Consider the following 25,999-nt stretch of genomic DNA (forward strand, 5'->3'; position numbering starts at 1 on the left):
CAACTCCGCCCCTTTCAAGAGGGGGGTGACCATATACAAAGCAGAAGTAGTCTCCAAATGTTCCACCTAAAAGAAGTAGAACAGCTTCCATCGCTTCACCTTCGTAGCCCAAGTAAAGAAATACACCAATCCCAAATTTGTGAACGTGAAAACAAGAAAAATCCCCCAGTACGACCATTTACTCGCTAATAGTCCACCATCACCAAGGTTAAAGCCGTCCAAATACTGATCTCCACTCGTCCACTTGCAAACACTGCACTCATCCGTTGCGTTCGGGTTCAGCAATTGTGCAAAGGCAGACGCGGCCCACGGGCCTGCGTACTCGCCGCAGGTTTGGCCGCCGGGAGGGGAGAAGTGCGTCAAATCGCTAGTGGAGCAAGTTACGACCACGTCGGAGATGACGGCTTTGACCATGCCTCCGAGGAGGTAGGTGCAGTGATGTCAATGGACTGGATTGATTTTGGATTGGATTGGATTTCTTGGACTCAAAGTAGATCCGGTTAAGGACTTTGATTAGCTTATATTTGGATTGGATTTGAAGCCTTCTTATAACTGGATATCCAATAGATCCAGATCTATATATAGGTGGTGAGACGTCTAATATAAGCGAGCGCCGCTTAAGCATTCTAGGCCTATCGCCATATAATTGAGGCTCGATTTATTATAGCGACTAATTTAATTTAATAGAAATAATTGAGCTAAGGTCGTTGATTCGATGTAGATTAAGTAGAGGAAGTTGATCCTTATCGCGTCGCCCTTATCGCGTCGCCCCCATCGCATCGCCCCCATCGCGTCGTCGCCCTTATTACAGCTCTCATTACGTCACGTCTCCTTCCTGTATAAGTTTTTTAATCCGTCTACTTCTTCTATATAGAGGGCTTTGTTACTACTATAGGTCAAGCGACGCGCGGAGGGGGTAGCAATTATATATTAAGTAGCCGTGCTGCAGGCAAAGCTCCTGCTGTTCCTTAAAAGCGAGTTAGTAAGGCCTTTGGCAGTAGAAAAAGGAAGCGCCTAAAAATAACTGCAGATCCGATTAAGCTAGAGCCTCTTACCTATCACGAATCTGACCCTAACTCTAACTCTAAGCTAGAGCTTATATAGACGCCGGCGGCAGAGCCAAGTTAAATTAAGCTTTATAAAGAGTGATACCGTAAAGCTAGCGATATCGCTGGCTAAAGGCGCGGTAAGAAGAGGTTCTCGTATATATAGGGTAACAAGAAAGGATTCGCGATTATACATAAGACGTCGGCAGTTAAATACTACTACTGCTGCCAGTGCCTGGATGAGAAAAAGGATCCTATATATAAGCCGCTTAGTAAGAGACTTTACTAACTCTACTACCTATTTACTAATTAGTAATTAGAACTTAATGGTAACTCTTCTATTTTAAGTTACTGGAAAAGGACTTACTAAATTAACTAAAATAGCAGTGAGATTAAATCTAAAGGGCTGATTAAGCAGTATATTGCGCAATAGGATTATATCTAGAACGCCTGGTTTAATTACTTTAAGATCTTACTAATCCGCTAGCTAGTGTACTATTATATCGCGTTTTACTAGATTAAAAACGTTTACTTTCTAGAATTAATTTAGCATCTATATAGAAGTCTTATTAAGTATATTCCTACTCGTAATATAATCTGCCGCTAGGTTATAGATAAGTTTTAAAAGCAGAAGCGTTAACTACGAGAGGACTTATAAAAAGCTTAATTAAATATCCACCTGTCCTTTAACCTCTGGACGTTACTAAATTGCTACACTATTATTATAATTATCGCCTACTATATTAATAAGAGCGGAGCTTAACAGATAAAGCTTTTTACTTTATGGCGGCTTAAAGGCGAATATACCGGTATAAACTAAGCCTAGATTGTCCTTAATGTAATTAGCGAGTATAAGATTAGCGGTAAAATTGGGTACTTTATGCTTAATAACGCGTTAAGCAATAATACAGCTATTAACTTAATTCTTAAAACTCTGTATCTAAGGATGTTAGAAAAGCAGCGAAAGCAACGTTAATTACGGTGCCTAGGCCATATAGTTAACCTCTATATATAGGCGTTCCTTCTAGGCAAGAAGGCAGACACTACGCTGGAGGAGCTTAAGCTAGCTTATAGTAGGCACGACTTTAAGTTAATTGCGAAGATCTAGAGGTAGTAGGGAGCTCTTGGTTGTCTGTATAACATTATTAAATATATTAGGATGTCGCCTTAGCGCCGTAAGGAGTTCTAAAAGGTCGTAGTTAGTGGCGATTGGTTATTATTTAATAAGCTTAAGGTAAGTAATAAGATCTTGGTATTAAGATTTAGTAACATTCGCTATTTAATAACGTCAAAAGCCAGGGGTTTAATTGGTGGGCTTATTTTCGGGTCCGGATTTTATAAATATCCGGGCTGTGGTTATAATATTAAACTTCTTAAATTCCTTAGCTAATATCTTTGCCAGCTTATTTAAAGTAATGTAACGCGATAGAACTTATACTTTAGCTCTATTATATACGCTATTAATTATAAGTAATATATATAGCAATTCTGCGAGACCTATAGGCCTAAGCGCGGCGATGGCATTAAGAACGACCGTCTTATATCCCACCACTGGTTTCTTCTTAAAAAGCTTTTATCTGTCCTACAGCCATTCTACGAGGCGACTATATGTGGCCAGGGTTATAAACATACTCTCTACCGCTGGTTTACTACTATAGATTGGCTTCTTAACTGTACCTAGGACGCCTAGATAGATTTTAAAGAATATTATATATAGTATAGGGACCACAATAAATACGCCTACCTTAAGGCTGCTACCTACGCGTTATAGGAGAAGTGCGAGGAGTACTATAAGCTAGCCGATGATAGCGCTGCTTACTACGCTACTTAAGTCCTTCTACTAGATAAGAAGTAGTGGTAGTTTTATTAAATATTTAATAATAAACATACGGATAGTTGGCCCCCCAACTAAAATTTTGACCCGAGTTTGTAATTTAGAGCTTTATTATATAGACTTTAACTAATATATATAGAGATGAGGTTTTCCAGGGGGAGACCCCCTGGGACCCCCCTATATAGAGCTTTTACTTAATTTAGAAGTAGTAGTAAGACTAAGGCGCCTTAGTCACCGCTAGGTAAGGATCTACTGTAGTGACTAAGGCGCCCTACTTAAACTAAGCTTAAAGGTTATATTGGTCACGAATCTAGTATATATTTAGACTGCAGAGCTTTAATATAGAGCCCTCTATGTAGGATCTGATATAGTAGATTGTGATTTTAATTTAAAGCTTTATATACTAAATATTTTTAATGCCTAATAAATAAATCGCCGCATAGCTGGAATTAAAGTCTACTACCCTAACTTAATTAAATACGTATATAAGAAGAGACATAATAGTATACCGAGACCCCTCCCCCCAACGGGTAGAGGCGGTGCGGCTATAGTAGCAACGCCTAATATAATTGATTAACTATATCGTTGCCCACTAGTTCGGATATATGATAATATAATGGCTCGGTAATAATGTAATAGCTTGGCGCCAAGCAATAAGAGGGGGGGAGAAAGGGAGGGGAGGAGATTGGGGGTGGCTCGGCCACTGCAAGAAGGTCATAATAGTAGTGTAGTGTTAAACTTTAAAAATTATGTCCCGGGAGCTTAATTGACGACCCCTATATAAACCGTTAATAATGTTTAATTATAGAGCTTTAAACCGGCAGATATTTTAGGAATGCCTATTATAAGCAGCTCTAAGTATAAAATCTAGAATATTTAGTAGTGGTGGAGTACGGGATAGGGTATATATTTATATTTCCAAATGTTATTACGTAACGTAATTTTTAGGTAATAAAAACCAGCCATTTATATTGCTCAACTAACACCTACTAAAGGTTCCTCCGTCCTTCCTATCTTCTCTCTTGCCCGTTATCTCCTTATCTGATACTATCTATATCGCTACATTAACTAATAGATCCCTTAGTGGGGACTAGGGAGGAGTATTAGAGCACCTCTAGTTCTTATAGGGAAGAAGAAAAGAAGAGAGGAAGGTATAAAGGTGTAAGGCAGTATTGCTAGGGTGTATAGTAGGGAGTAGGCAAGCCGAGCATAAGTCATATAGGGAGTTGATGGAAGAGGACGATATGGTAATGAGGGTAGGCAATAGCCTGAGTACAGAGACGAACCGATGGGGGAGGAAGGAGGCTGCAAGCCCGAGGAGCTTATAAGGGGTGGCCAAGGCCTAGCCGAAGGCTAGCCTTGGCAGCCCCTGAGAGCTCCCGGGATGTAGCCGAGTAAGGGACCAAAAGTACCCTTATAAAAGGAGGGAGTATTTATAAATGGGAGGAGACCTATAAGTATAGGAGATTAGGCAGCCATAATATAGCTATTGTTGTTACTTAACTAACACTTACCGGAGGCTCCTCCGTCCTTCCTGTCTTCTTTTTTACCCGTCTCCTTATCCGATACTATCTATATTACCATATTAACTAATAGATCCCTTAGTGGGGACTAGGGAGGGGTATTAGAGCACCTCTAGCTACTGTAAGGAAGAAGAAAAGAAGAGAGGAAGGTATAAAGGAGGGAGTATTTATAAACAGGAGGCCCTGCGAGTATGTAATTTGGTAAGTACTAATAGCATAAGATTCTCGTATAGGATAGGCTTGATTGCTTACCAAAATACGGGGTATCTCTATTACTATAGTGGCTACTATAGTGGTAAAGACGCCTTAAATATTTAAGGTTAATTTTTAATTCAGTAGAGGTTATTATTTTTAGAATTTAATAGGTTAGAAAGGGTCTAGGTTAAAGTCCAGCTAGCGTCTTAGCAGAACCTTATTTGGACTTTTAGAACTTTTAATTTAATTTATTAATTCGTTTATTAGTCGGGTACATTTATTAACTAGGGTTAATCATCCGTTTATTTAATAGGTGAAGAAGCTTAAGACACTATAAAGGCGGTAGAAGTAGTTTAAGTAAGGCTATAAGGTTAAAAAGAGGGTTCTTAGTTAGGAATTATTATAATTATATATATATTCTCAGAGGTCACGTAACTTCTTATATAAGCGACATTTCCGCCCTTTAAAAAAATTAAAAAATTCCAAAAATTAATTAACGCTATAGACAGCAGTAATATTAATCCGGTAATACTGCCAATTCTCCCTATATACTATTGTATGTATATCTAACAGCTTTAAAAGCGGTAAGAAGGTAGAACGAATAGGGGGGTTAAAATTTAGAAAATTAAATTTCGCGGTTAAGCTATTTAAAAGTTAGGAAACCAAGACGAATACCATATTCTCCGCTTACCTCTAAGCCAGTACATAATTTCCTAATTAGGAAAAGTCGTTTACGAGTAGTTACTACTGCCTCCGTACAAAATCTTCCTATTATACCTCTTTAGTCTTACTTATAGATAACTAAAATCGTTTTTTATTAAATCTACGTTTAAATATAAGCCCCAAAAGCTTCTTAACTTATAAAATTGCTATATAGGTTAATCCAGCTATCTTATCCTTTTCCTTAATATCTAAAACTACTTAGTTAAGCGTTAGGCTTTAGCTTTTATATACGGTAAGAGCAAAAGCTAAAGTAATTAGAAATTAACGCTATAAGCAAGAGCCTTTTATACCCTCCCATTTATAAAGCACGGAAAAGATAGGGATAACTTTCTTACTATCCTGCTAAGTAAATAGGGTAGGTCCGTTATACCCATTTACTATAATAAGTAGTAACTAGGGCTGATCCTTTTTAATATCCGCGTATTTCTTCTATACGATATCTTTAACTATATTAGTAGTACTGTTTACCAAGCCTAGTTTAACCTAGATATTCTATATTAGTATTACTTTCGCGCCAATACATAGGGCTAAATTCTCTATAGTACTGCACTAATTGGAAGTAGCTTTCCGCGCACCTACATTAGTGTTAACTAACTTAATAGCCACCACCGGCTGTAAAAGGTCGCGAAGCCGAATAGTATTATACTTACCTATAGCAGCGCGTGTGCCATATAGCTAAATTGCGTTATTAAAGCCCGCAACCTTATTAGTAGATAGGCCCTACTTATACCTAGTTAAAAGAAGCTTCTAGGTTAAATTACTTATAGAATTACTACGTAGCTCCATAAGGGCGGTCCTAAATATAGAGCTCTTAGCGTTATTACCGCCCTGCCGCATAACTTAATCTAGGATAGTAGTTTAGTTAATCGCCTTATAGGCTCCCTTTCTATAGCTGGCGAGCTCTAACGGCCTAGCGGGTAGATTACTATATAAGGCCGCCTAACCTATAGAGGGAAGCTAATAGAAATCGCCTACTAGTAAGATATTTAAGCCTCTAAAGTAGTCATTGTTATATATAGGGTAGATCTAACGGAGGCGGCGATTAATCTAGGCCAGATATACTTGCCTAATTATAGATTTCTTATTAAGGATAAGATAGTAAATATCCTTAAAAGCTTATTATAGAGGCGTAAGACTGGCAGCAGGCAATTCCTTAAAGGGGCGATTTACTAGCAACCTTAATAGTTTATATATAGTTCTACCGTTAATATTAAAGGCAGCTACTCTAGTAGGGGCAGCTTAAACTAATAGTAACGGCTTACTATTAGATATAGCTATATTATAGAGCGTAGTAGACAGAATAGTAATAAGATATAACTTACCGGTTTCTGCCTCTCTATTAATATTAATCCGCAGTAAAAAGGGGCCAAGGCCCACTTAGATCTGCCTATAGTAATTAACTATAACATTATAGATATAACGCTGACCTAGTTATAAGGAGAACGGAGTTACTATTTAGGATAGGCGGCTCTACGGTAGAGGCTATAGCCGTACTTCCTACTAATAAGTCCTCTTATTAAGCTGCGGGTACGTACCCCAATGCGTACTCTAGTTATAGTTATAATTAAGCTCCCTATCACTAAGCCTATTAGGATCCTTAATTTTAACTCTATTAGTATTTTAAACGCGGGCATATAGGGCCTTAAAGAACTAGTATAGCTCTAAGTCGTCTACAAAATCGCCTTTAAACTTATTAATATTAGCAGTTTTATAACCTTCCTCTAGTTTCTAATTGTAGAAGTAGTTAGGCTAATGCTAATAAGAGTTAACGTAAGCCTAATAGGAAGCTATATAATTAGGAGCCCCGAATCTATTAGTATAAGTAGCTACTTCCTTATATTCCCTCTACGGGTAATAAAGAATAAGCTTTACGCGGCAGAACTTAGGATACTACGGATAAAAAGGATCGCCGTTATATCGCGGAAAGTACGATATAACTTAAGGCCTTGCTCTTAGTTAACGCTTATAAGTAGAGTAATTAAAATAGAGGAGAAAGTTAAGGAAAGTAACGTTCTCTACCCTATCTAGGCGGCGCTTATATTTCTTATAGTTAGACAGTCTATGCCCTTTTAGTTACCTATCTATAAGCTTATATATAGCGCTCTAATCGTCCTCCTAGTGGTAGTTTAAAGTTACTATATTCCTAGAGCCTTTATAAAGGGGAATATTAAGAAGTAAATAGTATACCTCCTACGCTGACCAATCGCGTTTAGCAATAAGCTTATTTATAAATCTAGCCATAACCGAACTAAAGGTATAAAGGCTATTAGTATATAGCTGTACTAATTAGAGTAACTCCTAGTAGGAAGTTAACTTCTTCTCTTCCTTACTGCAATATTTGCCTATATAATTAACTATTACTAATATGCTTATAGCGGGTGACGTATTAATATTCGCTATCCACGCTAATATTATAGCTGTATTATAACTATTAAGAAGCTTATCATTACATTATAGACAGAACGTCTAGTAATATAGATTTTAATCCTTTAATATAGCGGCCTTATTATAAAGAGAGCGTGGAAAATAGAAGCGGTACTTCTTTACTCCAGTAGAACCTTTCTTTAATCTTAAGCAGTAAGATTCGGTGCAATTACGGTGCCGTTAAAATTAATTAAGATAGGCAATAAGAAGCTTACTAGTATTAAGCTACTCTTTATAGCTAAGAGTAGAAGGATATCGGAGATTAGGAGGCCTAGATTAATTAGAATTAATTACGGATATAAAAGTATTCCAATACTTAGCAAAAGCCGCCTTTAACTTACTAGCTAACGGATCTGGCCTTAGGGCTGTTAAACTCTATAAGAAGCTATATATATAGCCGCTACCTTATACCTACCACTTATATTAGGACTAAAAGTTAGTACCATTAAATAGGCCCATAAGCACGTGCTTCCTAAACAAATCGAAGCGGCGATATAGCTAGTAAGCAGCAATATGCGGATTATTGTTAAGATTTTAAGAAGTAATCTAGTAGCGCTAAGCCTTATTAGCGGCCTTATATTTATTAAATAGAGGCATATAAGAGTGTAGATTATACCAATATAGATTAATAGCGCTTAGTGTAAAGAATAGAGACCCGCTTTTAATATTCTTAGTATAGGCCGTAAGCTTATTTCTCTTCTACCTCCAGTAAAGCCTAGTGCCCTTAAGGTTCCGTATATGCTATATAATCTTATTTACTAACTAGCTACTCCTATTACCATTTATAAGATTACTAAGCTTATTTAAAGATAAACTATTTTTATTTAATCGGCCGTAAAGAAAGCGGGTAGCGCTAAGGGCTTGCTCTCTTATAATCTAATTAAACATATAGTAGTAAAATAAAGGGTAGCTGCTAAACCAACCGTCCTAATACTTAAGCATATACTTAGCGTACGCAGCTAGGGTAACTATATAGCTTTATAGCATATTAAAATCGGCTTTACTATAAGGAAACAAAGTAGGAAAGGCGCCGCGCATAATAAAACTAGCTAATTGCTTAGAAAGAGGCGTCTACCGTATAGTAGGAACCTCTAAGCCCGCTTATAGGTCTTATTAGTGTTAAACCTCGCAACTTAAAAGCTTTAATTTATTAAGGCTAGGCACCAGATTAGGAACTAAAGTATTTAGTACGTTGTTATTAAATTCGCTATTTAGTATATCACTGCTAAGCTTGATAGGTGGAGGATTAATAATAGGAGGACGTTATATAGGAGTAGAATTACTTATAGAAGCTAATATAGCCTATAACCTAGGAGTAAGCTAAGCCGTCGGGCCACTAGAATCTGACTTTAGCTTATTAATATAAGGTAGCTAATTTAATATAGAGCCATTTTCGGGTAAGCTGGTAAGTTAGGTACTATATATTTTAACGTCGCGATAATTAGAATAATTAACTTTTAGAAAGTAAAGCTATAGTAATATAGCAGAGCGCCTTATAGTATACCGTTTGGTAAACCATTGACTTAAGTATTCGCCACTATCTACCGCTATAGGCTTTACGACCAGTATATTAAGTTTAGTAGGTAGCCGTGGTAGCTATGTCTAAGTCTTTAGTATGTTCTGGCCAAAGTAGTAGACGTAGCTAGTATAGCGATGTTGCTGGCCACGTATACGCACGACTTGCAGATAAACGTATACGCGCGTAATTAGAAGCTCCTCTACCGCGGTAAGTATAGGTAGGAAGCTAGGAAGCCAGGAATAGGCCCTAGATCGAGCCCGTTACTTTTACTAAATAAGGGAGAAAGGGTTAGATCCTTAAGACCATTGGCGTCCTTAATATAGGCTTTATATACACCTATATTATCACCCTCTATAGCTAGGCCTATTTAGAACTACCGCTCCTTACAATAACTACATATCTCTATACATTTAGCCTATAATATACTCCTAAACTTCTTAATTCGCTTTTAATTAACAGCCGAAACGGGTAGTGGTGTGGCCGTAGTTGGAGTAGGTATTAGTGGTAGAGTAGGCATAGGAGCTAGTTCCGGAAAGGACGTATTTAGGCTATCTAGAGTGCCTCTTCTGCTATATAGAGCTTTATCTATAGTATATAGCGGAGGAGTAGGCAAGTGAGCTTTACCCCACTAATTAAGAATACGGTGCTCCCGTTATATTGCCCTAATTGTCTTCCGCCGTTAAGCTATTTTAGGGGTATCTTGGCTATTCTGGCCGTGAGGCAGGAAGGCGTTCTTAGTATTGTTTTTAGGTAGAGTAGTTTACTAGCGCCTTATAGGACGATTCTTAGTAGTAGAACCTAACTCTATAAGAGCTCTCCGCTTATTTAAACTATATTTAGAGGCCTAGAAAAGTAAGCAGAAGTAGAAGTAGTATATAGGGAATGCGCGCCTTTAACTGATATAACTGGCACAGCTTTAAAAGCTTCTTTAAAGGGCCATCTTTAATAAAGTTAAGACGGGGCTTATAGATATAGCACTTGCTGCACTTAATTATAGTAAGGTCTGCCATATTTACGGTATATATAGTGGTATTAATAGAGATATTAACAAATATGTTAACAAAAAGGTATGTGTATAATATTTTAATGTTCCAATATTTTAAAGTTTGTCACGTAAATTCTGCTATAACTTACCGTCCGCAACTTTTTTTGAACTAATTAGAAGTAGGCTTGGCAAAGTTTGAAATCTAAGACCTAAATCTATTATTTACACGCTTGTAGAGAAGAGGATTAATTAATTTGATTAGTGGGTACGGGCTTAAAGGTATTAATTGAGAATGGGTATATTTGTAAGGCCATTTATAGGGGATTGCCCTGCCTTAACTAAACGTGATGCCTATAGACCCGTGCGCAAGCATATTGCTATAGTATCTATTTATAAAGCCTAAAATATGTAACTAAAGAAAAAGGTATAGGTGGGAGGGAAAGTAAGTAAGCAAGGCTTAATTTTGTAAATGTTAATAATGTTAATATTACTAAGATGCAGGGGTGCTGCTGTAGTGCTTGCTTAGCTATATAGATATATCTATTTATTATTTATACGCTTACGGAGAAGAGGATTAATTAATTTAATTAGTGGGTATAGGCTTAAAGGCATTAATTAAGAATAGGTATATTCGCAAGGCTATTTATAGGGAATTACCCTGCCTTAACTAAACGTAATACTTATAGACCTAGAAGCGCAGCGCCTGTACTATATAAGGTAGAGTAGGGGGAAGAAAAAATAAAAAATAAAAAAGGGGGGAAAAGGAGAGATTCGAGTTAATGTATTAAAGTACTAAAATAGGCACTTCTATACGCTATTGTGCCTAAATACCTTCGCCTATTATATCTAGGGCGAGTAATAATAAGAACGGTATTAGCGTTTTATATTAGAAGTTTACACTTAGCCAGAATAGGTCTTTTAGGGATAATAAATAGTAAAGCTAGAACGCTTATAAGGACCACTGGCCCAATTGCTATATTTGGCCGTCTGTAAAACCGTTATCTTAAGCATATTAAGTAGCACCTTTTTAAAACAAGTGTCCGTTATAGAGCTTAGAGTAAAGGCCGAGAGCGGTAACTTTATACTTTAGCTTATTCCTAACCGCGTAGCTTATAAAGGCCGATCTCTTAAAGTAAAAGAGAGGGGCGTTTCTAGGTTGGGGGTTATTTTTAAATAGGTATTTTATAGCTTAAACTGCGCATTTAGGTTGCCCTAAAGCGGTAATTATAATTAAGACTCCTTAGTAATTAACGTCTGTTTTACTACGCTTTAGACGTAATATTATATAGTCCTCTGCTAGCGTTATATCGTTTCTAGTATATTTTATAGTAGAGAAGGCATAGCTATCTTTCTAAGCCTTGGTGTAGGTAATCTCGCTTAAATAAAGGAATCCCATAAAGGCTGTGGTAACGGCGGTATTAAAGTTAAAATCCTTAACGGATTGGGCATTTGGGGTAACTAATTAGGTAAGGATGTCTTTGGTAATTAGTAATCTTTTAGCTGTAGTAAAGGGATTTATAGATGTTACACCGTCTAGGATCCTCTTAATAATAGGATTATTAAAGACGGAGGTGTTATAATTAGCGTTAATATAGTAGGATTAAATTGTAGAGACGTAGACTCTAACTATAGTAGGCTTAATATGGCTTATTCCTAGACTAGTATTGCTAAAGATCTATTAAGTAATCCATTCTCCTAGGTGGTAGAGGGGCGCTAGGTACTTTACCGCTCTATAAAAGTTGTAGTAGCCCTTCTAACTCTTAATTATAGGATAGTATAAATTTCTCGTTCTATTAGAGAGGCCGTACTATAATAGTTAGCCGAAGCATTTTAAGGGGGCTTTTACCTTAATCCAGAAATTAGGTAGGGGGTTTTTAAGAGGGACTAGGTCTCCTATTTTGGCGTTAGATTAAATATAATAAAGAAGCGTATAGTAACGGTAAATTAGAAGTATTCTAATGCGGGTATAGTAATAATACCCTATCGCGATTAAAACGAGATAGAGTATTAGCTAGCCCGTTTTCTATAGAGGAAACCTACTTTATATAAAGTGTAATATTATAGGCTGTAGCTAGTTAGAGGATTTTACAGAGCGGGTAATTACCTAGTTCTTTTACTACTATATTCTAGAATCCTAAGAGTGCTACTATGTTATCCATATAGATATAGACTAAGCTATACTTTTATTACGTTGCCTAGAGCTAAAACGAGGTTGTAATTACTTAAACCTCCCGCTTATTAATTAGGGTAAGGCGGTGTTCTGTATTAGGGTAGTAGCTTAAAGAATTGTCTTAGGGTAGAGATACTAAATAGGGCGGCTATATTGTCCCTTAAGAATCCTTAAGGAAGAAGAAGGCCCCATAATTAAAAATCTTAGATACGTTTAAGAAGAGATAGAATTATTTTTAATCCGTATTATTAAAGAAGAGGATATTATTTAAAAGGGTAAGAGCATCCCTCTACTATAATAAGTCTTGGCAAAGTTTAGCTGTTAGCTATTGGCGAGGATAACTACCTACCTTTATAAAAGTGGAGATAAACTCCTAAATAGAGCGGTTATATAAACGCCTAAGCCTAATTACCTAGGCGCTCTAAGCGAGTCTACTAGCCAGTTTTTAACTCTAAACTAGCGTTAGGGATCTACTACTTAACGCTTTATTAATCTCCTTAATTATAGTAGCCTGTTTTAAAGGAGAAAGACGTAGCTTAGACTTTAGAGTATTTATAATATAACCTAGGACTTTAGCCGTAGTGCCTTTAATATTCTTTAATTTGTTTTATAAAATGCCTAATTTATCACTTAATTAGTTATATATACTAAGTAATTAAGGGAGGATAGAAGCGTTAGAGAGTATAAAGATAAAGTTATCTANATAGTGCTNTAAGGCGGNNTTTAGGATATATTNGATAAGTATNTAGTNGAATNNCTCCGTAAAAAGATTAAATAAAAAGGGTGCAGTTTAAAGGCCGAATAAGAGGCAACGTTTAAAATATACTATACCCTTTTAGGAGAACCCTATAAGGTGTTAAGCTTTAATAGAAAGTAGAATATTCCAAAAGGCGTCCTTAATATCCCTCTTAATAATTATATAACTACGGCCTGTATATATAACATATTAGAGAACCTAATTAACTGTTAAATATTATAGTATAGCGAATGCTATAGGGATTAAGTTGTTAATAGATTGGCTAGATAGTAAGGATAAGTTATAAATACAGCGCTATTTTTTATCCGCTTTAGGTACTAAACCTAGCGGCGAGGATATAATAGGAGATATTGCTATTGTAATCCTACCTATATCTAGATCGGCGCTGATCTTCTTTAAGATTAGGACCGTATTTACGGCTATTAAGGCTTAGTTCTTCTAGGAGAGGAGCTTAATTTCTAGGTTTGCCCTAATCTGGTATCTAAACTTTAAGATATTAATAATATTGCGTTAGAGGTTGCTAGGGTATAAGGATAAATAACGCCCCTACGCTTAAATAATTAAGGGGGAGAGAGAGTCCTATAAAGGAGAGGAGGGTAGGAAGACTAGAAATAATAGTATAGTATTTAGCCTACCTATACTATAAGGGTAAAGCACGGTTTTAGCGGAGTATAGGTATAGCTTAATAAAATCCTCTTCCTCCTCTTTTTTTTCCTTATTAATACTTTCCTCTAGTAATTGCTACTTATAATTCCTTATAGTATATAGGCTACCGCACTTACTATAGGTATGCGGGAACTTACAATCCTTGCCTAGGTTACACTTCCCTCTATTAAAGCTATAATAGGTCCTTAAGATATTGGTACTTACTTATATGCGTTTTAAGATAGATACGGATTTATAAGTACTAGGATTATAATAGATATCTAGGAAGTTACTAGAGATCTTCTAGTTAGCTAGCTTTAACTAGTTCTTTTAAATAACTATAGAGTAGTGCTCTAAGGCCATAGTTATTAAGGGAGCAATTTAGTAGGTAGTAGATAGCTAGATAACTTAATTATAGAAGGTAAGTATTTAGGGAATAAGATCTACCGAAAGATTCTTATATATAATAATTAAAATTATTATATAGTTAAGAAAGCCCTTTACCCACACTTTAATAGACGGGTAGTCCTTTATTATCCCTTCTTTTAGTCTTATAGAAAGGACGCTGTTAATAATAAGGATATTATTTTAAGGCTTAGACTAGAGCTAGTATATTTAGAGGTAAAAGAGGTTATTAGGCAAGAAAGTACCCCAAAATACCTTAAGTATCTCTTTATTTAGGACGCTAGGGAGGAAGGTATTTAGGATATTAGCTATAGATAGGAGTAACTTACCTAGTTTATTAATTGGGGTTAAGGATAATACTGCCGTAGCTAATTTTGCTGTTACTATAGTAAGGCTTAATATATAGAGTTTAGTTGCCTAATCTTCCTATTCTTTTTAAACGCGTAGTATTTTGGTACAGTCCTCCTATTCCTAAAGGAGTTTTATTTTCTAGTTAGTTACCTAGTCCTTAACCTCCTTTACCTAAGCTCTTCTAATCCTTAGGTCCTCCTTATATAGTTACTAAAGCCGTTTTTCGGCTTTTTTAGCGGCTAAAGTCTCGCGTTAAGCCGTGGAGAGAGGCGTTATTATAGAGGATGGAGACTGTAACGCCGGCGTATCGCCTAAAGGTGTAGGGGAAGGTAAGGGAGACTAGTAGGTAACCTCTAAGGAGTTTAGCTCGTCGAGTATATCGTCATTAGTTAAGTTTTTAAGGTTTTTATGGATAATTCGCGAAGGTTTAGACGAGCGTATAGGTCATTAAGTCATTAACAGTAATAATTAATTATTAGAAATTAAGTAAATAAGGCATTAGCTCTTAAATGAGACTAATATAAAAAGCAAGCAAGCAAGGCTTAATTTTGTGAATGTTGATAATGTTGGTGTTGCTGAGATGCAGGGGTGCTGCTGCAGTGCTTGCTTAGCCACATAGACATGTCCATATATAGACCACTCGTACCTCGGGTCAATAAGGACAAGAAGCACTGGCTTACTGGTAACCCTAAGGACCGAGAAAATCGCGGTATTTAGGGCCTAGTAGAAAACCTCTAGCTAGAGGAGTATAAGGGTAAGTATACTACTCCTACATCTAATAAGCCTTCGTCGCCGATTATATTTACATTAGGCGAGACTTTTAGTGGGCTTAAGAATTACGAACAGCTTAAGTCTATACCTCTTAGCAGATCCAACGCCTACTAGACCTATATTAAAAGCGACCCTAAACAGATTAACGACTATCTAGCTTATTAGAACAGCCTCTACCTCTTACAGCCCGACCTAGCTCAATTCGCCCTTAATATGTTAGCTATACCCCTTATAAGCGCTGAGTGTAAACGCGTATTTAGTTCAGCTAAGCACCTACTTACGGACCCCCGCAATCGTCTTAAAGCTAACATTATTAAAGCCAACGAGTGCCTTAAGTCCTGGTTTGGGCAACTTTAGGCCAAGGCTTTTGCGCAAAGCGTTAATCCTAACGTCGACGAGCAGTATAAGGAGGAAGCTGCTGCCAAGGCCGCCGCCAAAGATAAAGATAAGGCTGCGGACAAGGTTGGTACACAAGCCGGTGGGCAGGAAGATGAGTAGGAAGATAAGTAGGTAGATGAGCAGGAAGATAGGCAGGAAGATGAGCTAGAAGATAAGCTGGAAGATGAGCTGGAAGATGAGCCGGATGGGGTGGGCGTAGTTAAATATACGATCCACGATGACTGATTTGGTCCTTAACACCATGCCAAGATTCGCGATGTAACTAATTATATATTTGGATTATCTGGTTTAACCAGTTACGTAACCGGTTAAGAAGCCTAATTTGATTTTTGGATTGGATTTAAAGCGATTTTTGTATCCAATCCAGTCCATTGACATCACTGGGTAGGTGAAAGGATTCAAATAGTATAGCTAAAAGGTTGAGGGTAAGCGATACGCCTTCTCGAGAGTGGACAAGAGGTAGGCGTACCCAGTAGCGCCAGAAAACTTGAATCTGGTTGTACGGAACGATAATGCCGTTGAACCAGTTACATGTGCAGACAATGAACACCAAGACGTTACCGGCGAAGCCAAGGTCGGGGCTAAGGGCCATCATGAAGAGACCAAGTAAAACCTGAGGCAAGACATTTAAATACTGCGAACTTTGGAATTTGTGATACTGAGCTTACCTGGAAGATCTCATATGTCAAGAGAAACAAGAAAATGTAGCCAGCTTGGGAGTGCGGCAGGCCGCTGGGAAAGTACCAGAGAAGGAAATAAATGACCGTGACAAGGATGGCCGCAGGAAACTCTGCAATGATGTTGGCAGAAACAAAAGCAACCCATCCATACGTCCGAGATGGTCCCTCGCGGAACTGCCAGTACAAGCTTGCAAAGAAGTACCTGGCGAGTATGACGTTCACGATGGCATTACAGAGAAATAGAATAAAATACACGCTAAAAGATCTGTTGCATAAGTTTTGTTAGCGATGCGGGAGGAATCTGTTGGTCTATGAGATCGCCCACCGATTCTGGAGGTCCTGTGGGCTGGTGCCAGCCTTGAAGAATGTGAAGCCCACAAAGATTGCGGAGATCACGTGCACCCAAATCTTTGAATACACGTACGGAGTGTTCCGCCATTGGTTTTTCATGATTCTAATAGTGAGCAACCTCGTTTGTAACAGGGTGGAAGCATTGTACTCAGATAAATCGATCTCATCCAAGCTTGGTGATACGGTAGTCTTCTTTGATTCAATCTCATCAGTCAGTGAACGTGATTCTATCGAGGCTTTCCACTTCGCCGACCAATCTGAGCCTTTATCACTGGTACGAGCGCTGATCCCGGCGCCGACGGTTTCCAGAATGAACTCCGCAGGATTAGCACCTGGTGGGCAAGGTGCCCCGTTCCGTTCGAAATACGTGAGCGCAGCATCAACTCTTCCAAAATAAAGCTGTTCACCTTCCGATGAGAGCGCCAAGAGATTGTCGAATTGAGAGAAGAGCAATGCAGACGGTTGGTGTACAGTCACGATGATCGCTTGTCCTTGGTGAGCGAGCTTGCGGAGGTACTGGATGATATGCGCCGCGCCTTGGCTATCGAGGCCAGACGTGGGCTCATCAGCGAAGAGAATATGAGGTCTTGCGGCCAATTCAACTCCAATCTGTGGGACGTTAATGGATATACAATACTATCTCGGGTAATACATCTCTTACCGTAACGCGTTTCATCTGCTCGACTCCAAGTCCACCATCCACATCGCCGATAAGAGCATCCGCAACCTTGTTTAGATCCAAAAGCTCGAGGACAGTGTCTACATGGGCAAGTTTCTCTCTTTTTGAGAAATGTTTTGGCTGTCTGAGGAGAGCTGAAAACTCCAATGCTTCCCTGACCGTTGCCGTGCCATCGTGCAGATCCATCTGTTGTGCGAATCCTGATTGAACCTTAGCTTCCGGGTACACTAGAAGCAGACACAACAAAGGGATTTACCAGTGACTTTCTTGAACTCGGCACCAGGAGGCTTGTTGTGAAACAAGACCTCTCCTCCCATCTTTCCGGCGAAGTTCGTTTGACTGAGTGCAGAAAGAAGTGTTGTCTTTCCTGCGCCGCTAGCTCCGCATAAAGCTGTCAGCTGACCTCTCTTGACGTATCCTGTGATACCTTTAAGGATTTGCTTGTCGCCGATATCGAGAGTGAGATTTTTCCAAGTAAGAGCTGCGTGTCCAGTGACAAGGAACTTTTCAGATCGAAGCGAAATATCAGAAGATGATGTTATTGGTACCATCTTTTCCACATCGAGTGCAGTCCCAGTCTTACCCTTATGGCACTCAGAAGAGTTTACAAAGACAAGAGGCGAGCCTCCTTGCGGAGCGAAGTTCATGATTTCACTGCTGACGGCGCCAACAAAAAGATACGTCAAGGCAATGCCAATCATGATGCTAATGTTGCGCCAAATATGTGATTTGGAGAAGCCGTATGCGGAGACGTAATCTGCTCCCGCCACATTAGCTGAACCAGGAACCGCTCCAGGTATCGTGCAGGCTTGGTTAGCGAGGCTGATACTGTTTCCTGTGCCGGGAATGAGATTCCCATCAGAGCAGTCCAACGTGAGGTTTGTGAACTCATTTGCAAACAAGTTCTCGAATGCGTAGTACATGGGGTTAATCCAATGTAGCCATCCAAAGTATAGCCTCATGTCCTTTGCGGGAATGAGGAATCCCGCGAACAGCAGGAGCACAGTGCAGGAGAAGCCACCATAGCGGAAACAGTCGTCCAACGTGCCTACGTAGTAAGCAAACATGCGAAGCAAATTGCTGAAATTAACCGTGGAGATGAACAATGTCAGGAAGAAGATGAAAAACTTTCCAGGGTCGAGTTGTAATCGTGTTAAAAAGTAGAATGCCAGCATGAAGATGACATGCTGGAATGCTATCAGGGGTAGATCGATCAGAAAACGTGCGACAGCAACAGCGGAGGGTCGATAAAGATGTAAATGCCCTGCAAAATAGTTAGCTGTGAACCTTCGTAAAGTAAATTTTCCTAGCGTACCTTGACGTTCGAGAACAGAACGGTTAGTGTGAGCATCGAAGAGTTCTGGGAATTGCAACCAGCCATTGATGATTAGAGCGAAGAATAAGATGCCGCCTCGTGTAAAGGCGCCTTGGCCTGTATTGGTGATGTCCCAATAAACACTTCCACAAGATAGGCACAGGATAATGGTGGTAATCCATTTGACGTAGTACACTCTTCGTTGAGCGGTGACCAATTGGTACTCTCGTACAAGGCATTCCCATATCTGTTTCGGGAATGTAAGGTTGAAGGCAGTCCCTGGGAGTAGTTTCTCCTCCGCGGCGGCAAACTGTTGATAACGCTGAATCTCGTGGTCCAGGTTCATGAACTTGCCAGATCCTCTGAATGCGGCAGCCAGATCATCCGGACTTCGGATATTATGAGCATGAGATTTAGGTTTAGATCTTCTCTGGGTGGGATCCGTAATTGAGACGAGGAACTCTGCAGTGGTTTGGCCGGGCACTGGTATGTATCCGAGGTCTTCAAAGTATGCCCTGGCCTCAGATGTACTACCAAAAAACACTTCCCGGCCTTCATCGATGAGCAAAACTTTGTCGAAGTGGTTGTAAAGTTCTTCGCCTGCTTGGTAAAGTGTTGCAAGGGTAGTTTTTTGTCCAACATCTGTCAGTACCCGGAGGGATTTTACGAAGTCAAGAGCTGTGGAAGAGTCCAGCCCGCGGGTCGAATTATCGAAGCATTGAATGGAAGAGCCGGCAGCGAGGACTTCGGCAATAGAAACCCTCCTTAAGTCAGTATTCGGTTGGAACGAAGACACTTTAGAAACGTACCGCTTGCGCTCACCCCCAGAAACGCCTGGACTGAAAGCGCTGCCTACTGGCGTTTCCAAAGCATGCCCCAGTCCGAACAGCTTTGCTATTACTTCAGTGAGCTCTTCAACAACCTGTTTGGTCCGAACTTGCGTGGGCATGCTCATGCGTAGAGCGAACCGAATTGTTTGTCTAACCGATAGCGAAGCTATATGCCGATCCTCTTCCGGGAGATAGATAGTCTCCCGTTGGTGGTGACGTTTGAACTGCGGCGCAGGCGTAGATTCATATATCAGATCTCCACGAATGTCGAGTGTAGACCTGTTCGCTACCGTTCTTAAGAAGGTAGAGCAACCACTGCCTGGGCGGCCAAGCACAAGCAGCATCTCTCCCGGCTTGACTAGGCCGGTGAAATCGGCCAGCAGCTTGCAGCCGCCATTGCGACTTGTGCCTTTCCGGAATTCTCTAAAGATATTGGACTTGAGGAATTTGTACTGGTCTGGACCAAAGGTGTTTAATATAGCTCGTGGTAAGGTCTTGACTGTGGTTGTGAGCTCGCCCGGAGCTGTGACACTAAGGCTTTTGAATGAAAGCCCAATTTTCTTGATAGCTAGTTCACCGCTACTATTCTGGCTTTGGAGGAGGATGCTGACAGCTCTGAGGCTCTCTGGATCAATTTTCTTGCGCTCGACGTAGGCAGCTGGGCCACCCGAAGATGGCTCGATTTCTGCAGTCATTAGAACAGAACAAATTGCCAGAGGTGTTATTTGAAGAATTGAAACGAATGCTGAAGCCCAGCCTAGGCAACAAAGAGCTCTGTTGAAATGTCTCGTGGAGTACTTCAAGATTACTAGCCACCAAAGATCGAAATGCTTCGTTGACCTAGCAGTGGCTGCGGACGGCACCCAAGCGGCTTGGGAATCATTTCGTGAGGCCGCATTTCTTTCGCTTGAACCAAGACCTTCGCAACTCCGAACGAGCAATCAAAAGCTGTCAAGATGCTGCGGCGGAGTTTAATGAGCATCGTCGCCGCCAAGCACCATCCATCTCCGATGCCACTCGGAGGAACGTGGACACGCCCAGCCAACTCTGCGTGGTTCTCGCACGGATAGCCCGCCGACTCTGTGCATGACTTGGATTGTACAGAGACGGATATTCCGAATTATTGCACTACCAGCTCTTACGAAAGAGTAAGGTGATGCAGTAATAGCAGCAATAGCCGTTCGAAACTTTCTGTTGGGATGTCGTCGAGCCGACAACGCCACAATCACCACGAAAGCATCCAACCTCGCAGGCATGGACTTCGCAATGCTTTCTGCGGAAGACGTGCTACCCATTGCAGTGATTCCATGTCGATGAGCCTAGATTTCTGCTTTCCCAGCGACTTTGAACCATTGCGCATGGCTTTCTGTCTGCCACTAAGGCAAGCCCCCTGCCTGGCACCTAAGGCACAAGACCAGGCGATATGCACATAAAATGCCCATAGTTCTCTATCTCTGGGAGCTGCAAAGAGCGTCCCTTGCTCATTTAAATTCCGTTCAACTTTATACCACCGACTCTCAAACAGCTAGCATGGGATGGAAGTCTTTCTATCCAGACTGGATCTATGATCAAGGTCTGAGGAATCTGTACCTGCTGCTGCCAATCGTGCTGCTTAGTAGCTCTTACCAAGGCTTCGATGGAATGATCATGAATGGCCTGCAGCTTCTGCCGTCCTGGCAAGCTGGTAAGCCCTTTGTCCAACACATCCTGCAAAGCCTGTATCGCTGACCCGGACCCTAGAATTCGACAACCCTCAAGGCCCCGTGCTCGGCCTGCTCAACTCCATTCAGCCTGTGGGTGCTTTAGTTGCATTACCATTTATTACGTGGGTCGTCGATAAATGGGGCCGCCGCTGGTCAATTGTCTTCGGTGCCTCTTGGACAATCGTTGGGGCTATCCTCCAGGCCTCGTCAAAGGAGATTCCTCAATTTGTCATTGCCCGCTTCCTTATTGGATGGGGACTAGCATATACCGTTGTTGGCTCACCACTGCCGCTGGTCGAGCTGGCTCTCCCTAAACATCGCGGATCCGTTATCTCGTACTTCCCTACTGTCTGGTATCTTGGAGCTATCGTTGCCGCGTGGACTACGTTTGGTACCCGCAAGATCGACAACGCCTGGTCGTGGAGGATCCCGAGCTTGCTGCAAGGCCTCCCCGCAATCGTTCAGGTAGTCGGCGTCTTCTTCGTCCCCGAAAGTCCTCGCTGGTTGATTTCCAAGGGACGAGGAGCGGAGGCAAAGGCCATCCTGGTCAAGTATCACGCAAATGGCATTGAAGGGAACTCTTTGGTCGAGTTAGAATATCACGAGATCAAAGAGGCGATTGCTACAGACCAAAATTACAAGGCTAGGAGCAACTGGTTGGACCTCGTCCGCACGTCGCCAAATCGGCGGAGGATCTTCATCACTTTCTTTTGCGGTCTATTCATAGAGGTATGGTCGATAACTCCAGCCATTGCCTTCGATTATGCTTACTTGGCATTACAAAGATATCCGGTAACGGTCTCGTCCAATACTACCTTCACTCCGTCCTTGTTAGCATCGGCATAACTAGTACCGCAACACAAACAACAATCAACGGCTGTCTCTCAGTCTACAACTTTGTCGTCGCAGTCGGCGCCTCCCTTTTTATAGAGCGGATCGGCCGTCGTCCATTGTTCATCATCTCAACTGTAGGAATGCTCACAGCTTTCATCCTCTGGACCGCTTTTGCTGCCCGTAAGTCCTCTTTGCCCCTCTCTTTTCACCAGCTCCACGTCATTACCGTCTTACTCTAACATGCCGCCAAGTATACACCGAGCACAAAACCACAAACTACGCCACCGGCGTCCTCGTCTCAATCTTCCTGTGCAATGGGGCTTATGACATTGGATGGACACCACTCTATTCCTACGCAACCGAACTCCTCCCATACGAGATCCGTGCCCGTGGCGTGACGTTCCAAACCGGCGTCTTGCACGCCTTCGGCTTCTTCGGCACTTTTGTGAACCCAATTGGTCTCGAAAACATTGGCTGGAAGTACTACATCGTCTATATCGTATATACATTCATCGAGGTAATCTCTATGGCTCTGCGAACTAATTCTATACCGAGACTGTGCTGATGATGCTGTTTTCACCATAGTTGTCTGTCGTGTGGTATTTCTTCGTCGAAACCCGCGGTTACACTCTCGAGCAAATCAGCATAATCTTCGAGACTCCGGGCTTGACATGGAAGCAGCGCCGCAATATGCGCGCCTCGAACAACTTGACTGATCCCTCTGTGACCACAGAGTCTGGTAGCTCGATGCATAAAGATGCGGCAGCTGTGAGTGAAAAGCAGGTCGACTCCCAGGAGAAATTTTAGGAGTGTATGGGATGTGAAGTGACAGATGAGAGTGAAGAAGAGGAGGAAGGTAGCATGCGGTGAATTGGACTTCCAAATAGAAGCTCTAGACACCAATTGCAGTTGATTGAGTAGCTGCTATAATACCTCTAGTGGACGTGCGAACATCATCAATGATGCAGGGTACGCTGCCCTCCAGGGTCGCACATAATCATTGCAATCGTAATCAGGTCATAGATTTTGATTCTTATAAGATCGCCGCATCTGATTCTGATTGATTGCATTGATTATATTGATTATGTCACACTGGAACGCAAGTGTATGATGTGTGGGGACTCCATAAGGTGGAGTCGTCACGAAGAACGACTCTATATACTATCTAAGCGAGAATCACGTGATCCTTGGAAGCTCCTATGAATGCCCCAACCCTCCTACCGACAGATTAGAAGAAGAACCCCACGATTCTTGACAGGACGGAGCTCGATTATCTATATTATACACCCCCCCCCTAACACGCAGTATTCAAGTTGAGAGAGGGAAGATGGAGACGACAGAGGGGGAAGGAGGCTTGTCGCGTCAATCGCGTCGGGAACGCGTTAAGACAGCCAAGGCCTTTGAACACGATAGTTATGAGAGCGATATAGAAGATACGGTTCACGTGGCAGCAGTGGCCCCTAGGGCACCACGATTGAAGCGTATGGGGAAAAAACTACGTCCTAAGGATTAGACAGGGTTAATAAGAAACCGCGCAATGGCCGAAAAGAGAGTAGAGTAATTAGTAATAATAGCTACTATGGCAAACTAAGTAATAACTAAGAAGATAAATACAACAAGTATGCAGATTAAGGTGCTAACTAACCTAGTTACGTTACTACTAGGGGTAATAGAGGAATAGAAAGAGGTATAAGCGAACTAAATTAAAGCCCTTACCGAAATATTTATAGAGTAGATTAACGCGCTTAGAGTAGAGGTTATGGAAAAGATAGAGGTAATCTAGACCTAATTGTCTAATATTTAAACACTACTGAGCGCGGATCTGTTGTATGTGGAGGTTGCCCGTACGCCGCCAAACAGTTAACTAAGTAACCTAACGTCCTTCCCGTTAAGGAATACTATGCCATTAACTATTACTAATACGCTATACTGTATAGTTAACACATCTAGAGTTAAAGAAGAAAATAAGAATAAAGCATAACTGGGGGTAATTAGGTAAGTAATTAAAAGTAGTATACGTATAATAGAAGGCCATAAGAGCTAGCGCTATATAGTAGTGATTAAAGACCCTAGGAACCCTATATATATTAGGATAACTTATAGGAATAAAGTTAAGCTCTAATATATAAAAGAAGCGGCCTAAAAAACCTTAGTACCTAATATTTGGGTGCTGCGAGACTAGCTCTACCTAGTAAAAATTAATAACGCCAACTAAATAGCAGTTCTTAACCAGGAAGGAAAGATTTAAGATAAAATAGTAGAGGTACTAGGAAAAGAGAACAATGTATATATAGCCTAGATAGGATGGCTTAGTAAAAAAGACACAGGAAAGGCATATGGATTAATAGTTGTGTATATTACTAAAAGTAGTAAGGCAGTATAGTTGCTGCAGGATTAATACTTTTATATTATAGGGGAATTAGCCTATGTTAGAACCTATAAACCTAAAAGCGGTCTAATGTAATACTATTAGTGTTAGATACTAGGACATAAAGTATTCGTATGTATAAGACCGTAAGTATATGCTAGATGCGCTTAAGAAGGATATTATTATAATGACTACTAAGGATAGATTCTAAAGTGTATACCTTATAAAGGACCACATAAATTATTTAGTAAAAATTATTAAGTGCTTTATCCTACCCGCTATATATAAGACACTTTAGGTACTTTAACTAAATGTCTAAAAGTAGAGTACGGTATAGCAGAGCCTAATAAACAATAAACAACTAAAAGACTTTAGAGTATTAGCAATATTAGAGCTATACGCATAGAAAATGGACAATATAGTTGTAATAGTCCCTATAGGACACCTAAATTAGACTAAGGTAATACCTATAGCCTAGCGTAAAGAGAGGTAGGCGGTATGGAGCATATTATAGATTTAAAAAGATATTAAGGCCGTATAGGTGCCAGTATAATCGGCAGACCTTACCACGGCGGTACTGCGCCTTCCTGATAGATTAGTACTGGTGGTGTTAGTATATATTAAGGGAAAGAATATAGAAGCACTATAAGATATAACTAGTAAACTACGCTAACTAATTTAAGAAATATAGAATAAGATAGGTATATAAACCGATATAATACTTATAGGAGACTTTAATCGGCATAATTAGCTATAGGGAGGAAATAATGTTTTGCTGGCGAGATAGGGAGAAGCTAACCCGATTATTAATCTTATGGGAGATTATTCCCTGCGTAGCCTACTACCTAGGGGTATAAAAATATAGTAAAATGGCAACTGTAAGATAACGATTAACCTAATCCTAGCATTAGATAAGCTAGCATCTATAATAGTAAAGTGCACTATATATAAGATAGAACACGGATCTAATTATAGGGCAATTAAGATGATATTTAATATTGCGGTCCCTAAACGCGCTATAAAACAGAGAATACTTTTTAAGAACGTACTATAGAATAAAATTAGGAATAGGATTGCTACCGCCCTCTGTGTTATCCTAGTAGGTAGTAGAGTATAGTAGTAAATAGACCGGCTTATAGAGGTAGTACTAGAGGCAGTCCACGCATTAACTTTAAAATCTAGACCGTTACTATATATAAAAAGGTGGTAGATAATAGACCTTATAAAGCTCCGCTAGGTATATACTCACTAGAGGAACTAGGTAAAGAACTAATACTAAATAGGCTAGATAGTACTAGAACTAGAGCAATAAGTAAAGGAGGCCTTAAAGGAATACTACGATGCAATACGGAAATAAAAAAGGATATATTAGAACGACTTCCTGGCCAATAATATAAATATTTAGTAAGTAGCAAAATACCTTAATTTAAGCGGCAACTTAGCGTTTAATAAGATACCACTGTTAGTAAGGATAGATAGATCTATTATAGAA

At 40.2% G+C, this 25,999-nt stretch overlaps 2 protein-coding genes across 2 annotated transcripts; one reads left to right on the forward strand and one right to left on the reverse strand.

Moving 5' to 3' along the window:
* Positions 1-66: 66 nt before the first annotated feature.
* Positions 67-20,297, reverse strand: K441DRAFT_606404 (uncharacterized protein; the record flags this gene model as incomplete). The annotated part of the gene is made up of 10 exons (XM_067645402.1): positions 67-416; positions 12,762-12,768; positions 16,129-16,158; positions 16,217-16,360; positions 16,416-16,692; positions 16,753-17,387; positions 17,440-17,657; positions 17,714-18,721; positions 18,773-19,536; positions 19,582-20,297. 10 exons carry the CDS (start codon positions 20,295-20,297, stop codon positions 67-69), a joined length of 4,149 nt encoding a protein of 1,382 aa, XP_067506880.1.
* Positions 20,298-21,132: 835 nt separating this feature from the next.
* Positions 21,133-22,946, forward strand: K441DRAFT_547927 (general substrate transporter; the record flags this gene model as incomplete). The annotated part of the gene is made up of 5 exons (XM_067642935.1): positions 21,133-21,286; positions 21,343-22,034; positions 22,091-22,357; positions 22,402-22,656; positions 22,725-22,946. The coding sequence occupies 5 exons, from the start codon at positions 21,133-21,135 to the stop codon at positions 22,944-22,946; spliced, it is 1,590 nt and encodes a 529-aa protein (XP_067506881.1).
* Between the last annotated feature and the right edge of the window lie 3,053 nt (positions 22,947-25,999).

The sequence above is a fragment of the Cenococcum geophilum genome, assembly GCF_001692895.1.
Source record: "Cenococcum geophilum 1.58 unplaced genomic scaffold K441scaffold_10, whole genome shotgun sequence".
In the NCBI taxonomy this organism is placed as follows: Eukaryota; Fungi; Ascomycota; class Dothideomycetes; order Gloniales; family Gloniaceae; genus Cenococcum; species Cenococcum geophilum.